This window comes from Desmodus rotundus, chromosome 1, assembly GCF_022682495.2.
Source record: "Desmodus rotundus isolate HL8 chromosome 1, HLdesRot8A.1, whole genome shotgun sequence".
In the NCBI taxonomy this organism is placed as follows: domain Eukaryota; kingdom Metazoa; phylum Chordata; class Mammalia; order Chiroptera; family Phyllostomidae; genus Desmodus; species Desmodus rotundus.
In genome coordinates, this window is record NC_071387.1 from 200,015,085 (window position 1) to 200,035,662 (window position 20,578).

At 44.4% G+C, this 20,578-nt stretch overlaps 1 protein-coding gene across 4 annotated transcripts in view; it reads right to left on the bottom strand.

Moving 5' to 3' along the window:
- The window catches only part of PRLR (prolactin receptor), a 139,069-nt gene extending 122,283 nt beyond the window's left edge, over positions 1-16,786 (bottom strand). For 2 of the 4 annotated variants that reach the window (XM_053914239.2, XM_053914242.2), the window contains exon 1: positions 16,519-16,785. In XM_053914239.2, the coding sequence (XP_053770214.1) occupies position 16,519 (1 nt within the window). In that variant the 5' untranslated portion in view covers positions 16,520-16,785. Of the gene's footprint in view, positions 1-15,915; positions 16,011-16,518 lie in introns of those variants that run through there. The other 2 variants (XM_053914248.1, XM_053914245.1) reach the window with 2 other exon arrangements.
- Positions 16,787-20,578: the final 3,792 nt, after the last annotated feature.

A 20,578-nucleotide genomic window follows, 5' to 3' on the forward strand; every position in this document is an offset into this window, starting at 1 on the left:
TGCCCTTTCCTATACACCAACTATTTTAGCAGTGTTTATGCATTAAGAAACCAGATTCATAGTCTTCAGTAACAGTGACTTCTTTTTTGCCCAGTGAAGTTCCCTGGTATGAAATCAATCTGTATACATGTATTACGCCATGACGCTGGTAATCACAACCCTTATAACCGCCTAACTGGTTGTATGAGAGAATAATTTAGGGAGACTATTCCATTGCTTAGGCTTTTTTTGTTCCTACTTTGCATAAAGAAACCCATATTCTGGGAGAAACTTCCACTCAAGGACAAATGCCTGGATCTCTTGTAACAGTGCTCAGAAGTTAGAGACCCCATTGTTCAGCATGGGGTTCACGGTTCAATCTTGTTTATACCTGACAAATTGATGCCATTTAGAAAGCTGGGAGGTGCTATTTTGGGGTTGTACTGTTAAGGTCCTTTCTTACTTTCTAAAACAATAATTCACCTAGAACATTTAAACTTTCTGTCCAAATGATGGGGGGAAAGACATAGTTCATAATTAAGCTCTAAATATTGACATAGCAGAAGTACAGGACTCTGACACAGTCGCCAAGTCTGAGATTCATTACGGCATTTCATTTTCAACCGTTACCTACAATAATCAACCTCATTCATTCTCCCACTCCTACTGAATGTTTGCCATTGGCTGGGCAAATTCACCCACAAAAAGAAATTCTCTCGGCATCTGTCTCTCTAGTCAAAAGAAAGACTCCCGGCAAGGCTTACCGCTTTGCCAGTGAATAATGCCCTGGCTGCTTGAATAGTCACAGCAGCCTATCACACTGCACGATAATCACGTCCTAATCGAAATTCGCTGTCTGCTTCCACATGCATATCGGTGAAAAAAGTCTCAAACCACAGCCACTTTGTAAAGCAGGTCTCCGTGAAACACCACTGTAGGGAGAAGTTGTTTAACAGTTGAACGTGTATTTGCCAAGCTCTTACATACTCGGTCTCCTGATAACTTTGGTGAGAATCCATAAATATCACTTATATTAGAGTTGAAGATTTCTCTAAGCCACGTGTGACTTCTGTTTTTAAAAGAAACCTACAACCTTTTAAGTGACTACACTTGGACCATGCCTTTGACCTCAAAGCGTCCCCCAAACACTGCTGATCCTCCCCTTAACAACACAGCAGAAGATATCGGGAGACTGTGTTACTGTTGTTCTTACAATTTTAGTCTCCTACAGGTTTTTGCTATTGGATTCTTACTACACACTTTGTTCACAAATGAAAGTTTTCTTTGTACCACTCAGCAGAACTATGTTTAAGGAATTAGAAATAAACAGAAAGAACCAAAATGAAATCGTGAACAATAACCAGCACCTAAGCTTGACAGTCCCTCCTGGGGCCATCACCAGCACCGGTGGCACAGACGCCCAAGTCTGGGGCCCCTTCCACAGGGCCAAAGGAGGATAGGCATTTTGCCTGGTAATTGTTTGGCCTTGGAGATGGGTTGGCACATCCCAAAACTCCTATCATTTCATCTCTCGCAAGTGGAAACAGGCAGGCTTCGTTTGGTTGGTTTTCAATCCTCGGTGCCTGGGGCCCGGTTCCTGCAGAGCCCAAACCCTGGCCTTGCAGGCCGTCCTCCAGTCTGAGGCCAGTCTGGCAGGCTCCCAGCATTGGTGGTGAGCAGTGCTTTCACCAGCAACGTGAGTTTTCACAGCACATGTCCAGCCTTTCCCATGATGTTTGCCAATGGTGCTGATAGATTTCCGAGCTTTTTCCATTTGCTTTGGCTTTACTACAGGAAGAGCAGGTGTTTCTGCCCTCTCCTCATTTCTCAGAATTGCACACTGCTCAACCGGCTCTGATTTGCCTGTTGGCATCAAATGTAGGGCAAATGGAGAAGGTCTATTCAGCTAATCTACTAGCTTCATCTCTCTGGAGGAGGTTTCCTGAATATGGATCAGATTTGGGTTCCAAAGACTCATAACCTAGCTCTCCAGTTAAATATTTGGCAAAAGTAATGACCTTCAAAGTCTTCCATTTATGGCTGGATGTACAAGGCACCAAATCAACAAACTATTTATCATTCCAGGGCCTTTCCTCCAGGTGTAACACACTGCTCAAATCATTTGAAAGCATGGGGTCATGGGAAAAGCGAGCAAGCTCATTTTGAGGGCCGACTGTAGCTCATCCATTATCTTATTCCATTGCCAAAATAGTCCTGGACAGTTGGCATTACCGCCTCTGTTTTTGCAAAAAAAGGAGACTGAAGCTCGAGAGAAGGTTAGCAAACTTCCCATGGGTCACACACATTCTCAGTGGCACAGCTTTGACGCAGACTCAGCAGGAAGAAGGAAAGGCTGTTCAGAGAATATGAGAAGGGCTGCCAACCAGAAGTGCCATGTTAGTCTGCCGAAGAACTGGGGAAAGGAAAGGAAGTGGTTGCACTGAGTGGTTCATATGAGGTGTTCAGAGGGCTTTATGGGCTCATTTATTCATGCTAAGCTCAGACCCAACATCCACTCCGTGCCCTTGGAATTTTGTATCATCGACTGTACACTTGCAGGTCTCCACACTAAGTCATTAATTCTTTGGTGAAGGTGATACTAGTGCTCCAATGAATTAAGTGCTTCTTTACTGCCAAGTGTTTTATTCAATGCATACCTTGTCTTATTCTCCCAGCAACCCTGGAAGCTAAGTGTTAATGTCCTCTTTGTACAAATGAGAAAGTAAGGCAGGAGAGATGCCTAACTTACTGTACACTTTCACCCTGAAAAGTTAGTCAAAATATCAACGAGGATATTGTGTCACTGAATAATATCCTAGATGAAATGGACTTAACTGATATATAGAGCTTTTCATCCCAAAGAGGCAAAATACACATTCTTTTCAAGTGTACATGGAACATTTCCAAAGATAGACCACATGATAGGACAGAAAGCAAGCCTCAGCAAATTCAAGAAAATAGAAATCATATCAAGCATTTTCTCTGACCACAAGGGACTGAAACTAGAAAACAACCCCAAAGGAAAATAAATAAACGCAAAAGTCACAGATGTGAACAGTGTTATGATTTCAGTGGTGTCCTCTGAAAAGTAAAATCAGGAAAATTTGTGCTCGCAAAATGAAAGCTCTCTTTTGAGAGATGCACAAAAGACTCTTACTTACCCTGAGGTCAAGTCCCGAGTTCTTGGAAGACCCTGATCCACTGGTGTTTAGAAATAGGAGTAAGGGTTCTGGCATTGAGGGCTTACTTCTACCTCAGCCAATATCAACCAAGCTTCTCGCAATTGTAATATTACACAAAGGCAGCAGAAGGAGCTACTGCAAGCTGTGATTGGAGGTCTACAGCTGCCCAAAATAGGTTTCCTCCACCGAGCTGCTAGCGATATTACCAGTAAAGCCTTTAGGTTGAGCCATTATAATTAAAATGCAAATGCTGGGACTGTTCATTTCTCAAACTATGGTAGCCTGAATGGTTTATCAGTTCCTTATTACTTTCTTACAAATATTCAGTTCAGAGGAGGAAGGCATTTGCCAGAGAAAAGCTGAGAATAGAGTGGGAGTGGAAACAGAAAAAGGACTTGGAGGCTCATGTGGAAATGTCTTAGTGAGGTAAGTGGAGCTAAGAGGAAATTCTTTCTGAATAATAGTGGAGGAAAGGTGAAATAATGAGGCCAATTTATTTCTTTGGCCTAGAGGAGAGATGCATCTCACTAGTCATTAGTATGTGGTGACCATGGACACCCCGAGACATTGGCCAACACCAAGACAGTTTGCTGCCTTGCAGACTTGGAGTCCAGACCTACATGGGTAATTAGCAAAACTCTACTTCTTTAGGCCACATGGACAGTGATTTAGCTAAATCTGATATAAGCTGACCAAGATTTGGTTTCAGACCATCTGTAACCTGTGATGATTCAAGGTCAGGCACACAAAGGTGAGTCAGGCAGTTCACTACATAGTGGCAATGATCAGTAATAAGCATGTGACTACCTAACATAAGATGACAGATAACTGATGGGTAACACAAGGATACAATGAGTGCATTCAAAATTCTCCTTTGACCCACAGGTTTTGCCTTCCCTCACACTCCTCCCAAATCTTAACCAGTATCTAGCCCCACTCACTGATTTTCAATTCCACCCATCCTTCAGGCCATCCAACCCAAGTCTCTTCCTGCTAAGAGACTTCTGAGACGCACAGAGGCAGTGGGGCTTGGTGAATGCAAGGAAGGAGCTTATATCTCCAGCCTCCTGAAAGTGGGTCTGTGTGTCAGCTTTGGGAGCCTAAGAGAACCTCAATATCCCTAAATCCCTGGAGAAGATAGAGCTTAAGTAGGCATAGGTCTCAGGACTTTCTCCCCAATACTGAACGACGCCCTCTGGATTGCTTGTAAAATCACCATGGAAAGCACATGCCTACTGACCCCCAGAGGAGTCACGTAACTTCATCTCCTCCTCTATCCTTAGCAGATGGACCTTCTCTGGGAAGACTGCTGCTCATCCTTTCAGAGCCGCACTGAGCCATACACTTGAGTTTAGAGAGGAGGCTCAAGGACAATAAGAATCAAGTGCTAGTAGGATGTAGGATGCTAAGAGTCATAGCATCTCAGATGTGAAATAACTAAAAAAAGACATCCAGCCTATATTCATGTACGTGGTGTACTTTTGATAACAGTCTAATGGGAGTGATTGCCTGAGGGACAGGAAAGGGAAGGTGTATTTTCATTGAATGCTCTTCTGTATCTTGAATTGTAAACCATGTATAAAAATAAATAAACGCAAAAGTCACAGATGTGAACAGTGTTATGATTTCAGTGGTGTCCTCTGAAAAGTAAAATCAGGAAAATTTGCTAAAAGGAAAACGAAACTCTGCCAGTCCAAACCCCAGTGAGGGGACGGAGTCACTCTTCTGCTCACGTAGCTGCCAGCACACGGCTCTGGCCTCTGAATGACTTGCTTTTAGGACACGCCCACATTTGGTAGACAGTCATCCATGCTTACTGTTGAATATTTAGTCAATACTGCCCAGCAAAGGAGGAATTTTTCTTATTGGTTTGAAGATGATTTTTAAAAAATGAATCTATTAGTAGGATTCTGAGCTATGTAAGGATATTCAAAGACTTGAAATGGCTTTCAAACATCATTAATTAAGTGATGTTCCACTGCAATCTTCTTCACTGAAATAAGGTCTAATATAACTATAGTTCTTCGTTTATTTGTAATTTTGAATTTGGAAGTTAAGATCACCATAGGAAATATTCAACATGTACTGTATAACATTTAAAAATAACCTTTTTCATTGAAAATCAAACAATGAAGTGAACAAATTGATGATCAGATAAATTCAACATTTCCAATGAAGCCATACTGAATTGCTATGAAAAATTAACCTATGCAGCAAAAAAAAAACAGCCTTTCTAATTAAGTTGACATATAACAAGTTAAAACTTATAGAACAGAAGATGAATCATCACAATTACTGCCTTTTAATAATCATTGCTGAAGAATTCATTAACGGAGTTAAAGAAACCTTAATGAATTTCTTGGTATAAACTTCAGTTCTGTTCGGTTCACTGTCATTACTATCGTTAGGAAGGGGAGAAGGTCTGTTACCGTTGTGCTGATCGTGTGAGAGAATTTTCTGAAAGCAGATATGCAGAGAAAGGTAGAGAGACGACAGGAACTAGTGTGTGCCCCAGGCTTTTCTCGCTTCTAATAATGAAACTCTGGAGAGAATCTTCAATATTTTTAAAGAGGAAATGTGATAACAAATGAGTTAATGACTCTTTTTGTTGGCTTCTAAAGGCCAGCCTCAAGTGACCCTGGAGCGCAGCTAGATTTCTCTGCACAGCTATTGAATAACTGATTTCTTCAGTCTTGAGAGAAGAGACAGGTAGGTGGGTACAACACAGCAACTAAAGTAGGGGGCAGAAGAGGGGCATTTCATCGAGAGTCCTCTGCCATTAGCAACTTTGTGCAGCCAGCACCTTAGGCGGGGTTCATCCTCCTACCTTGGCAGATGGCAGGGGGTTCAGAAGTGAGGCTCAACCTCTAAATTATGTCATTTCCCCTCCAGTCCCACTGCTGGAGACCCTGCCCAGTAGAATTGCCTCCTAATGGTACCCTGGGGTTTTTTCAGGAGGAACAAATCTAAATCTGAAGATAACAGCTTTAGGTACATAGGAAAGAGTGCAAAGAAGACAGACAGGAAGTGGCACAGCTTAGTGGCTATGAACACGGAGCTTTGCAGTCACACTCAGTTGCAAACCTGGTTTTGCTCCTTACCACTGTGTGATCTTGAGCAAATGACAGAATCTCTTTATTTACCTCAGTTTACTTATTTATAATAAAAACAAAAGCAAACTAAGCAAACAACTAGAACAGGAACAGAACCACAGAAATGGAGATCACATGGAGGGTTATCAACAGGGGAGTAGGAAGGGGAGAGAGGGGGGAAAGGTACAGAGAATAAGTAGCATAAATGGTGGGTAGAAAATAGACAGGGGGAGGGTAAGAATTGTATAGGAAATGTAGAAGCCAAAGAACTTATATGTATGACCCATGGACATGAACTATAGGGGGGGAATGTGGGAGGGGGGGAGTTCAGGGTGGAGTGGAGTGAAGGGGGGAAATGGGACAAATGTAATAGCATAATCAATAAAATATATTAAAAATATAATAATAGTGCTCACTCAAAGGGTGGCTGGGATGATGAAATGAATTAAAATGTGAAATTCTCTTTTTTAAAGATTTTATATATTTATTTTTATACAGAGGGGAAGGGAAGGAGAAGGAGAGGGAAACATCAATGTGTGGTTGCCTCTCGAGCGCCCCCTACTTGGGACCTGGTTTGCAACCCAGGCATGTGCCTGTACTGGGAATCGAATGGGTGACTCTTTGGTTTGCAGGCCTGCACTCAATCCACTGAGCCATACTAGCCAAGGCTAAAATATGAAATTCTTAAAACAATGCCTTGAATACAGTAAGTGCTCATTGAACACTTGCTATGATGCTATTAGCATTTATATGGTGAAACTGGTCACTGCAAAAAGCATGTATAAATGTCTGACAGCATCAAGGACTCAGGAAATACAGCAGAAGTGTCAAAATACCCAGAGAAGAGATGAACTAGCCATGGGAATGTGACATTTTAGCACCTTTAAAAAGCACAGTTGTGAAAAACAACAAAGTCCATGGGAATGGTCTTATGAGACAGGATAGAATTTTTATGGTTAGGAGGTAAAAACCAGCAAACAATAAACAGTTACATTGCCCTGGACAGAGTTTTTTTTCCCCTTAAACAAGTTAAGGACAAAGTCCCTCAAGTTTCCAAGGAACACTTGAGGTTGTTCCATTTGGGTTCACAACCAGTGGCTCAAGCCAGGAAGGGGCAGGAGAATGACCTCAGACAGGACCAGATCTGCTGTCACTTTTATTGGCCCTACCCATCTGAAGGTCCCGAAGGCCCCACCTTCAGATTTACTCCGGATCCAATAGTGCTACCCCTCTGCCCCTGTCCTCGCGGACCCACCCTCATCTCATGCCAAACTCCTGATCAGCTGCCGCCCACGTTCTCCCTCTGCTTCCTGTCTCTCATCCCTTCTTGACATAGAAGCCTGAGCCATCTCTAAAATGCAATGCAAAAGATGCTACCTCCCTACTTAAAACTGATTTCCTTAAAACACAAGCCTAGCTCCATCCCACCACCTCCAGGCTGCTTTCCTGCCTGACTCCTGACTGCCTCCTCCCTAAGGTCCAGAGCACTCACTGTCCTCCTTTCTATTTTCCAAACACGTCAAGCCTTCTCCGACCTCGGGGATTTTGCTCTGGCTCTTCCCTCTGCCTGACCTTCTCTCTTCCTGCTCTCTGCATGGCTTTCTCTTTAAAATCGATGTGCTAGCTCAGATGCCACCTTCTCAGACAGAGCAACTGGTAAGCCTCTTCGAAGCAGCCCTCATTAGACACTCTTCTTTTCACCTCACTTCATTATTTTTTTAGGGCACTAACTTATTCAATTTTATTTATCTGTTTCTCAGTGAGGACATTTCCAAGGCAGCAATAAGTTCATCACTCCCTCTCTAGCTCCTATAATGCTCCTCGGTACAGAGCAGACCCTCCATAAACATTAGCTGAGTGAATAAGTAATTGCCGATGCCCATGATGCTGGGCTCACAGCAGGCCTTCGTCCGCGTCTTCCCTGCAGTCTCCTTAGCAACTTCTTATCTTCTAATCCTGTCATTTTAGGACCCAGAAGAGCATAGAGGTGCCTTATCCCTTCCTTCCCAATTTGGTACAAAAACCTAGCTGCTTTTTGATAGTAATACAACTTTCTGAGAAAGGTTGGAGTCCTAGACTTAACTGGACCCTGGATAATTATTCTCAGATTGATTCTAGAATCATTTCCCATGTCCTAGGTTCTTCTGTATTTGGGGTGACCTATAATTGGCATTTCCAAACCAAAATTCATGACTCCCCTAAGCTCAGTCTGATGCCGGAAGCCTCTGCAACCTGACCGATTTGCTGGGACTGAGAGGGTTTTATACAACCTAGTTCATTCTTGGTCAATTCACCTTGTAAAGTCTCCCCAAGGACAGTCCCTGGAGAACACAGCTTTAATTACATTTTTATAAGGGTGTGAACAGGAATGAAGTTAATTGGCTTTAAAATGTCTGAAAAAAGAAAGCAAGGGTTGGTTAACTACAGATCAACATAGCAACTGGCAAATTTAATGCATGGGTGGCAGGGAAGCTTAGTCTTTATCTTTCAATCTCATAATTATCAAGTTTCAGGCAACCTGATTTCCAAAGTGCACATATACAAACTTTTATCATGAGGCTATGCAGGGCCCCTCTGAGTGTGGAGTGTGATTACATAAGCAGAGAACTTAGTATTATGCTGGAAACCATGCTTTCTAAAGAGTAGAATGGTGACATTGCTACCTAACAGAAATGCAGTTTGGATGGTTCTCTGGGGTCCATGCCACCTAAAGCAAGAGGTAGAAATAAGTAATTAAGATTTGGGTCTTAGCTGAGCGGTGAGATCAGCTCTTAATGACACTCCAGGTGATCACCAGAAGATCCATCATAAATACAACACCCAGGATTCATTCTTAGCATCTTGATTCTCCGGCAGGGCCTGGGCAGTGCATTTTTCAAAGTGCACGAAGTGATTCTTACATGCAGTCAGTGTGGAGGCTTGCTTTTTAGATATAGCTAAAGATATTGGAAATTGTTCTTCAACTGGTAACAAACTGCGAGACAGAGGAAAAGAAAATAACTGTTTGGGGATGGCACAAAATTGACCTATCTTTTCGTCCTAAAGAGGCGGGAGCACTGAGGATCTAGCTTTTTCCCATTACCCTTCACAAAGATCTCCCAGCCTCAGTGTTGGCAACAAACCCAGAGACTCCCAAGACATATAAAGCATTCTTTTAAAATGCAGCTGTAAAAAATTGCTGGGCTTTCTTCTCTCTCTCTCTCTCTCTTTTTTTTTTTTATTTTCAGATGTGTAACAGAAATCAATACTCAGTGAACAGAAGCTTCAGCGAAGGGAAATCAGAAGAGCTAGACAGCTCTGGGATTAGGGATCCTTCCCTTCTCAGAGGAGTGGAGCGCTGAGCTTTCATTCACTGGAATGGAAACTGGTCATCACAGTGTTGGCAGCTCAGCCAGACCAGTTATCTTTCGCCTACTTGTCCATAACACTAATTCATTCATTGAAGAAATAAATTACCAGGTACAGAATATTCTCTAACAGGAGACTGAGCACACTTTCTTTGGGAGCCAAATAAGATTCGGGGGATTCAGTGGCTGAAAATTCTAATCTCACCTCGGTTGACAGCAAGCTCAAGGCCCAAGGCAAGTAATTAAACCCCATTTCCTAATTTGTAAAGTTGGAGAAGTGAGGGAAGATGATAGATTGCAATAAAATAGCTTCTGTTGGCACTAATGGGCATGATAATAGAGCCCTTCACAATGATGACACAAAGCCCAGTCGATACAAGCAGCTGTGAGACACCAGTTGCTTCACACTTAGCTAGGTTCACTGCGGGACACCCACAAATCACAAGACGCATGGGAACAGGCAGGTAGTTACACCTTTTATTTACAAACACAGTTCCAAGTGGATGGGATAACTACAAACATTATCTGTGAATTAAAAAGACTATGTAGAATTATATGTGTATATAAAATTTCCACAAAATAAAGACTGCACGTCTTGACTGTCCATTGTGTTCTCTTTAAAAGATTCCCCTTTTGATTTTATTTCCCGTGATTACGATCTGAAGACCTGGTGTTTTTGCTCAGTGATTTTCAACTCTAGCTTCACATTAGGATGTTCTGGGGAACTGAACAACAACAATATTCCTCCCCTCAGTTCCTAAACTGGTTAAATCAAAACTCTGGAGATGGGGTGGAGGCATTAGTAGTTTTTAAAAGCTTCCCTGATTCTAACTCTTCTTTTTTTAAAAAATATTTATTTATTTATTTATTTAGAGAGAAAGGGTAAGGGAGGGAGAAAGGGAGAGAAACACTGATCTGTTGCCTCTTGCAGGCCCCCACCTGGGGGCCTGGCCTGTATGTAACCCAAGTAGGTGCCCTGCCTGGGAATTGAACCAGTGATCTTTCGGTTGGCAGGCCGGCCCTCAACCCACTGAGCGACACCAGCCAGAGCTCCAGCTGTTCTTTCTCATACCACCCAAAACTCCACGCACATTTCCACATGCCACTTGAGCATCTCTCCCTACTTGGAGTGCCCTCTGTTCCTGTCTCCATTTGTCTTTGGCTCAGCCTCCCGTGCTTCAGTGACCCAACCCTTGCTGTGTCTTTCTCGATGTACTTTAGGGCTCAGCGCTCACTGCTCTCGCTGCCCTCCAGAATCTCCAAACTCTAATTGTGTTGTCATTCATGTAACGTTGAATGTTACCCTACATTATTCCTGATATTTTACGTTTATGCCCAGCTTCCCAAATGGGTAATGTGTTCCTGCAGAAGAAAGGACCTGGCTTGATTAGTCACTTATTGCCCGCACGGAGTCTGGCACTGATTTCTTGGCTTAGAAGATGCTGAAAAATGTGTTACTGTAGGTGCAGATACATGAAAATTCATTCTTATTAGCTTTGTACTGCCATTTCGCTCTAGATTTAGATTTCAAGTGGAAATGAACAAATGCTACTTGTATTTTGCAAAAAGCATCTTGTACAGTGCTTCAGCTGTCGCTACAGGAAGGAAACTCTTCTCGGCAGGCAAAAGTCTACAGGTTGTCAGTGATAGCCTCAGCCCATGTTTTTACGGCACACTTCTCCAGTAGCACTAGAGAAAGATGTGGCATTTTCCCATCAATTCCGAGCTTACTGCAGGACTGTTGGAGGAAGGAGGGCGAGGGTAACATACAACCCAGTAGACAAAAGTAGAATCCAGGCCTCTTATACCCCAGGCCAGAGGCTTCCTCTAAGAATACCAGAATCTGACTGCTTTCCCCTTTGGAAGAAATAAAACTACGGGAACAAATCAGATCTTTATTTCACTGACAAACTCAAGGGCCACTTTAGCTGGTGGACATAAGAAACCCAAGTGGTCCTCTGTGATGTCCTTCAAGCAGCCCTTCTGGAATCTGAGGCTGCATCTTGTTCAAACTGTTTTAAGCAAAAGGACAGAGAGGAAGAAATATTTGTCACCACAGTGAGATGACTTACGTCATGAGCTTTGCACACAAACAAGAAGCCCTGGCTGACCCCTAGTCTGACTTTACGAAGCGCCATGAATGACAGAGGCATGGGACTGGGAAGTGATTTAAAGTTAAAACTATAAAGTCAGATTCAAAATGACCCTGTGGTCATAGGCTGTTTGCAAGTTGCTTGAGATTTGCCTGAGTAAGAGGATGGGCGATGACGAATGTCACTATAGTGACATGATAAAGTAGGCTACCAATTATCACCTGCCCAGCAGAAGAATGAGGTACGGGAGTGGGCACAGAGGCACCTCTTTTTCCCTTGTTTATCGCTTCACTGAATAACTGAATTTGGGGACAGACTTGACATGCAGTCTGAGTAAGAACAGAGAAAAAGTTACTTGAGGAAGAAGGAAGAAGCATTTCTTATCATATCTTTGTCAAGTTATTATTCTATACCAGTGCTGACCAATGGAAATACAATGTGAGCCACAAGTATGATTTAATTTTTTTCTATCAACCACACTAAAAGATTGAAAGGAAACAGATGAAATTAATTTTAATATATTTCATCAAAACCAATACATCTAAAACATTATCATTCTAATATGCCATCAATTTAAAAGCCTGCGAGTTCTTTGGTATTAGTTCTTTGAACTCTGGGGTGTAGTTTATTCTTTCAGCACATCTCAGTGTGCACTAGTCACGTCTCAAGCATCCAGTGGCCACTGTGGTGAGTGCTGTGTGCTGCAGCGTGCAGACTGAGACACACCAACTGGAATCGGGAGCATCAGACAGAAATCATTGTCAGATCAGCAGTTAGCTACCTAATACGCTTTTGATATTTGCATTATTCCCTAGAGAGATTTTTCTCAAAATCTACATGCTAGGCTAGCAAAAAGTTTTGGGCTTTGGAGCAAAACAGACTATGGGATTCAAATTCCAGCTTTGTAACCTGGGGCTAGCTGCATATCCTCTATGAGTCTTGGTTTATTCAACTATTAAATCAAGACAAAAATAGCTATAATTCACTATTGTTGAGGAGATTAAATATGTATAAAGTCCACAGCACAGCTCAGAATAGTATAGTAAGCATTGAAACAATTTCCCTGTATAAAACCCAACTTGATTTCTAAGGGACCATTTCATTGTATTTGAGACTCGGCTGTTTCATGTAACCCACTTCTGGATCTTTCCCTTGAGGTTTCTTCTGCAATGGCAGCCCTTTCCCCATACCTTCATGGCCTGGCCCCCTCTTATTATGCAAGTTTAAGTTCAAGGGTCAGCATAAAGTACTGATGGAAATCTTCTCTGGCTGCCATATTTAAAGTTTTCCTCAAGCCCTGGTACACTCTAGTCCCCAGCCTCTCTTTACTTTCTTCATAGCATTTATCAATATCGGAAACTGTCTTATTTATATATGTGTTCCCCTGCCTCTTATCTGTCACTGTCTCTGGCAGAGAAGCTTCACAAGAGCCAGGACCTTGTCTGTCTTATTGAGAGCTCAACAAGCACGTTTTGAATGAATGACTGAGCGAGTGAATGCCTAATCCAGGGAGGTAAATGTAAATGGTGCCCTGACTCCACAGGTAGGAGAAAACGGAAACTCTAGAGCTCTTTTTAACCTAAAAGAATTACTCAGGAAGCCATTGGCCCAGAGCCAGCCTCACGTGCTGATGTTTGAGATTTGGTATCTTGAGTTTAACAGCAGGATTTGGGAAGGGTTGGGAATACTATTCTCCACAGGTGATTTTATTGTTGCTGCCTATCAACCTGCATCACATGCAAAGTGTATGTTCACACCACTTAAAACCACCCAGAATATTTGGTTACTCCTGCTCTTTAGAAGGACTGGGACCCAGTTGGCATGATGCAACTTTCTGATATGGGGAGCTTGGCAGTGCCAGGAAAAAGTGTCAGAGAGACCTGGGCTTAGATCCCAGCTTTTGCCTTTTGCCAGCTATGCAGACTGGGCAAGTTATGCAAATTATTATAAGCCTCAGTTTCTCTGTCTGTAAATCTTTAAATAATAATTTTTACCCTGCAATGTTGATATAAAAATTCATTGAAGTTATGTAAGAAACTGCTAGTACAGCTCAAAGGCTAAGTGAATAGTAAATATCCAAATTGTCATCTTTGCATGCAAGACCGCTTGCCAGAATACACCGATCAATCTTTGGAACGGGTGCTCCGAGGGTAGCACACTTCCTTTTAAGCTTGTAATATTTCTTTCCCATATTTCTACACCATCCAATTTCTTGCAACTGAGGGCTCAGGATAGAAGGGAGGGAGAAAAAAAAGGGAAAGTCTATGGCTAAGAACTATGCTAAGCTTTGAAAGATGACAGTGGAATTGTCTCTCTACAGGGACAGTTTCTGGTGTATCTGCAGAAGGATGCAGCCAGGAGACTTGTTTCCACGCCCCGCTGTTCGTAGCTATAGGCAAAGAGCTAGGTGTTCTGTGCTCGAGATTATGGGCCAAAAGAGAAAGAAAAAGGGTTAAGAGTCCCTGCCAGTCTGGACATAACATATTTCACTTGCTGGCAACACAGCGTGCTCTGCCTGACGAAGGTGAAGCAGCAAACCCAACTCTGCCCTGAACCCACCACTCGTCTTGAAGAATATTTAGACCAGAATTGATTTTACTCCTTCTTCTACTGAATAAGCCCTGTAGGAGAGATATTGCTCTAAAACCCATGAAACTCTTTAACACTTACTTAAAATCTTACATTAATATTAATAATAGCAGTTTTTCATTGACTACAGACCCAGCATTATACAAATACTACTTCTGTTCTTCTGTCAACCTTGAAAGAAAGACAGTATTGTTCCCCATTTTACAGACAGAAAAAGTGAGGCCCAGAGAAGCGACTCACTGAAGTGTGGGAGCCAAGATTGAAGCCCAGTCTGTTGGGCTGCAAAGCCCTACATGTCCCCCGGTTCCTCGCAGGCATTGCCAGTGGAAGACCCAGGTCCCACAAAACCCGAGTCCCTGGTCCCTGAAAGACAAGGTGTGGAGGCCCAAACGAACACTGTTGACTATCCCTATTATGCCCTGGGGAGCGAGTGGCACTTCACTTCAAAATAAAGTCTTGATCCCATTGTCCCACATCCAGCTAGGTGACCTAAAGAGCTCTCTTTGAGACAGACAGCGACCCTCTGCAGGTGGCTTTCCAGTGCCCTCTCTAGGACTGAGAACTCCGAGGATGAGGGTCAGTAGAGTAGGGAAGTCATCAGGGGAGTTTGTGAGGGGGGTTCCTCAGGAGGCAGAGATTGGGGAAGCCCTTGGGAAACAGTGCCCCAGGAGCTCCCGAAAGCAGGGCTTTCACTTTCAGGAAGGAGGCTGCCTACAGACCCAGGGAAGGCTGTTATTACCACCACCATCCCAACAGCTAGGCGAGGTTGCATGGTTGGTCTTGAAGGAGGTCTTCCAAAGGAAGGCTTGCTTCAGCCAAGGAATGGCCACCTGGCGTTCAGACAGGGTCATCAGGGCGTGTCTACGAACTCTCAGGGATTGCTTGCAAATTTTTATGTACATTCCATAAGAACATTTCCTCCCACCCCGACCCCGGAAGAGGACTCATAGCTAATTCTCGAAAGGACCCACCCCATGACTTCCAATTTTAAAGAACAACTAAAATTAATTTTCATCTGCTCCTTCCTGGCACTATTCAGCACTTTTACCCCATATACCCACATATATATGCACACATGTGTTTAACAGGATATATATTATATATGGAATGATTAATTTCCTAAACACTGCAAACTGAGGCCCAGAGTAGATAGGAGTCTTGCCCAAGGTTGCAAGCCCGGGGCAGGGCTAGGATTAGCAGCACTCCTTTGACCAAGAAGCATGAGGCTCAGATGGGAAATCTTTGCCAGCCACCTTGATGAACGAAGACAAATGAATCCCTCCACATGGATAATGATATTCAGCACCCTTTTCAAGAGCAACCGTAGAAAACCCTATATTGCCTGTTATTTAGGGCAACGTGGGCTGCTTCCCCGGAATACAGGTAGAGGTCACTAAAAGGACTTGATCCTACTCAAAGACGAGAACTCCAGCCCTGCTCTCTTGCCCCTTGCACCGCGCTCTGGCTCCCCCGGTACCGGAGTTTGCTCGGCTTCCCGTCGCGTGTCCCTCCGCTCAGCCCCACTCTCCTCTCCCCTCGGGCTGGGATTCCTGGGCTGTAGTCAAACCGCCTCCCTCCCGCACTGGGGGACGGATTACAGTGGTTGCAGCGGTTACAGCCCGGAGCTGCTTACCTGCCGCCACCGCAATGCCTTAGGGGGCGAGGGTCGCACCTTCCTCCTTTCGGGTCTGAGCAGGGAGCGCTAACTTTCCCACGGGACAGCGGGAGGCTGCCGCCCCCACCGCTGCTACTGCGGCTGGAAAATCCTCGAGTCCGCGGTCAACCCACCACCGTATCTGAACCCCTTCCCCCCCTTTTTTTTTTCAATTTGACGTAAATAATTCACATTCTGAGAATTCCGCAGTCACGCCGAAACTCACTCTCAAGGGTACATCCGAAGATGTATTTTTTTTAAGGCAAACGCGTGCAGTTGTAAAAGCTGGGCGGGAAGCAGTATTTTTAGTTCCTCCGAGAAGGGACCTAAACGCTGCCTGCGGTCAAAGCCAAACCTCGGTGGCTCTGCGAACCAAAATTCAATTCAAAGAAAAAGCCCCCGCTTTCCCAGCCCCTCCGCCGGCTGCGGTGGCTTTGTGCGTGCTGTTGAGTCCCCTGAGCTGAGGCCGCCCGTGCTCGCGTCCCGCGCTCGGCCTCGAACCCGCAGCCCTGGCGCCGAGCCGCCCGCGCCACCCCTGGTCGCACGCGCGCGCCGCAGGCTGCGCCCGCTGTAGCTACTCACTTTTCTCGGGGAGCAAAGTCTGCCATATCAGCCCGTAAGCCCTTCCAGCAAGAGAACACGGAGATCCACCGCGTAAAGCTGTTTCACGAACAGCCAGTAAAATCCAGAAAGAGGAGCGAGGCAGAAGGGGAAAGGGGGCGGGGGTGGGGGAGCTCAGCCCCGAAGGCACTGTCTCGGGATCTCAGCCTCGGTCCCACCGTCCCCAGCCGGCGGCTTTGTGAGCAGAAGCTCAACTCGGTGCACTTGTTCACTCTTTCTTCACCAGGGGAGGAGTCAGGGTTGCAACACTTCTGTTCCTTGCTGGAGGCACAACCGTGATTTTCTGCAGCGTGCACAATGTCCAGAGCCTGCCAGTGCTACAGGTGAGAGAGGTAGTTGGGGGAGCCGGAGTGCAGCAAAGACGTGCGGAAGAAATGACAGATTCTCCCCAGCTTGGTTTTGCATGATCGGGGCTACAAATCTGCCACGGAGACGGAACCAGAAAATAGACAAAACAATAATAAAAATGGCTTAGTAAATTCAGTGACCTCAAAGGTGATATTCTGACAGCCAAGATGTGGAGTGTCTCCGTGTCAGATGTTATTGCCTTATTTCAGAATAACGTTAAACAGCAGCCTGATAAGGTATGAGGGAAGCTCCTGGGATTTGAATCTCACCTTTCCTGAGAAGGAAGGGTCAGAGTGAAAAGGGCAAAAGAAAATAAAGTTAGGGACCCAAGGAAGTTTTGCTTTCTTTTTTGATACCCAGACTTTCAGGGCGCTGTGCTTATTCTCTGCCACGTGCGTGTAACACAGAAACATTGGGAGTGCCTAAGTAACCCATGCTTTTGTTGTTTTCCACGGATACCGAACTTATCTTTTCTAATAAGGTTGTATGTTTTTTTATAATAACAAAACCACGCACAACCACTACCTTTTCTCTTGTAAAAGAAAAATACTGAAACAAATAGTAGGTGCCTGAATCAAACAGTTATCCTTCAGTTAGTAAGTTGCTAGTGTCTCTCTGATGTCATTAATATTGCATTTGATGGTTTCATAATTCAGAGGGGCACCAGGAAAATATTGAGTTTGTTGACCCCAAGAAGAAATATACCTGTGAAGAAGGACTCTTTGTGTTTAATTGGGCTCAAATTCATAACCAAAGTCTAGAACCCTTTGCTAACAGGGGCCCCTTACTCGGGCTGCACTGGAGGGGAAAGCCGCAGACTGGGGTCCTGCACGGAGGCCCTGCAGGCTGAGCAGACCGTTATGAAGGAGTCCCCGGAATTCTGTTTGAACCAGTGGACCGACACCTGCCCCATTTCATCAGAGTTTCACTAAACATCAGAGCTATAGCCTTATTTGCATCTTCACTGCATCAGAGCAGTTTTGTAATGACCAGGCAGAACGCACGATTCCGAACAATAGGACAGTGGAGACTGCTGTTTAGGCCAAGCAGACTATAAATTTGGATTCCTCGTTTACACAGATATGCAGCCATCAGGACAGGCAGGAACTTTGCCTACAAAAGTGGGCTTTCCCTTTGTCTTCTGGAAGTACCCTTTCCCTCTCCTTCCCAGGCTGCATGCGCTCGAGTGTGCACACTGCTCATCTATAAAGCTTCTCCTTCCCCACGCTCCAGATTGGAGTCACCTGTTGGCATCGAGATTGGTGGCAGCAAACTTTTGTTGATAAGTATCATCAAATACGTTATTGAAATACTAGGATTTCCCTCTTTGAATGATTGCCTCTCTGGAATAACTGGCAAATGACATTCAGCAGCAGCCACTTGCCAAGCCTCGGGAAGCCATTAATAATCCCAGCATGCTTGGTGATCCTTTTGGGCTGGAAGCCCAGAGTCACCGGTGCAAGTGTAATCCCCTGATGCTTCCTGTTCAATAACATAGCCCTGTACCAGTAAACCTTAGACTTCTTACCAGTGGGAGATGCTTCTTTCATTTATGTTTACATGGCTTCATGGGTAGCCATGAAGGTCTGCAACCCCTTTTCAATTTCAAAACCTCCCGAGTGACATGGGAGTTCAGTGGCAGAATATTTCTATATGATTTTTGCAAAGCCAAGGGTCATTTCATTTTGTGGAATTGTTCTCATCAGACTATTTGAATAGCTGGTGAAAAAAATCCATCACTCTAGGTAGTTCTAGACTGTCAGCTCTTGGAAGGTGGAAACCTTGCTTTTCCTCCTTGTGGTTCCCGGTAGCTGCAGGCAGCTCTGCTTGTCTGTGCTGATGATTCCCGCAGATGAGAGGTTGGTTGTCGAGGGACTAATCCACATCTCACCGGGGGAGACGGCCCGGCGGGCCGTGTGCTCTGCTGGGCAGCGCACAGGCACTGTCACCGAGCCGCCATATTCGTCTCAGGCAGTTACCACGCCGCGGCTGTACTGAGATGATGAAGGAAGTCCTCGACCTCTTTTCTCTGCCCCGCAAGTGCTGTCACTGCCTCTCTCTCCGTAGGTTAACACGCTCCAACCCCTTTACGTGCGTTCCCTTCCTGCACGTCTCTGACTTGTCATTGTCTCCGTGAATGTGTTTCTCCTTTTTCCAAGCTGTTCCTCCAGCTGAAGCCCGGCCCCCACCCGCCCTGCGGCCTCCAAGACTGCTCCACTGCCAGAGGCAGAGGAAAAAAGCTCAGCCTTTGGCATGGGTTTTGGTCCTTACTATCCATTTGGATTCCCGAAGCTTCACTGGTCTCACAGTAAATTGGATGCAGTGATATATGCCTCAAAAATAATAATGGTGATTGTTAGTCACCAGTAAGGGGAACCTTTCTGTCTCATGCTCTCCTTCATCTCAGCCAACCCTTTTGGTGGCTTTACACTTTGATTCACTCCTTTCTTCACCTGGCAAACTTGGTGAACGAATGATCTCCCCTCCTCAGCTTCCCCGGCTCATTATACTCTCAATGCCGTCACTCAGTGGTTCTTAACCTTGGCTGTACCACAATCATGTGAGGAGAGTTTCAAAGGTACTGAGTTTGGGTGTCACTTGCAAAGTTTCTAATTCAAGCGGTGTAGGGCCCTCATTTGTCTGTTTCTACAAAGATGCACAGGCAGGGTGGAAAAAGGCTTTCCTAATCCCCTTTGCACCGAGCTTCCACCACTGCTACTCAGCACCTGCTGTACGGCCCGAGGCATCCCAGGCCTCTCTGCAGCGCTCTGCATCCCTCATTCTCCCCGCAGGAAGCTCGCATTCCTTGGTAGTCAGCCCCTGCCTGCCCCTAGTTCTCCTCTGTTACATTCCTATACTGGCTTTTGCCATGACCCCTCTTCCTTCTTCTTCTGCCTTAATGGGAAAGTTTTGTCATTGGTCTTTCGTCTTTCTCCTTCGAGAGCTACATTTTTCCCACCAACAATACAGAAAACAAAAGAAAATGCTAAAACTACCAAAAGAGTAAAAAAAATCACCCACGATCCCAGCACTTAAAAAATCTGTATCTGTAAAGTAAAATAGTAATCCTCCCAAATCACACACATCTTCCTTCTTTTACTGAATTCCATCTCTGGAGGTGACCACTGTTAACATACTAGTGCACATTTATTCTTTTTCATACAGGGACCCAGTCATGTCTCTGTATGCACATGCATAAATTTTTAACTAAAAATAAAACAGTTTCTGTGACTTGTCTTTTTAAAGGTCAGTTCAGTTATACATTCTAGGTTACTAGCCATAGACTTAACCCAATCTTTTTAATGGCAGCCTGGTTTCTAATTTATTCTACCATTCTTCCATTGGCAGATCTTTGGTCATTTCAGTTTTCCATTGTACAAAGCGCTGCCGTGATTATCTTTGCTTGTGCCTTAGGAAAGATGCCTTAGAAATGGCATTGTTGGCTCAAAGAAAATGAGAACTAAAATTTTGATAGATCGCCGCCAAATTACTCTTCAAAAATGTTGCAGAATAAAGACCTAGAAGAGATATTACTGAGTTATAGTGTGGGAACATTTAAAATCTTTATATATACCTCCAGATTCTTCCAAAAGTAATTATCAACATACACTCCTACCAACGACATTTTCTCCCATCTTTGCCAGCACTGGGTTTTATCCGTTTAACTTTTGCC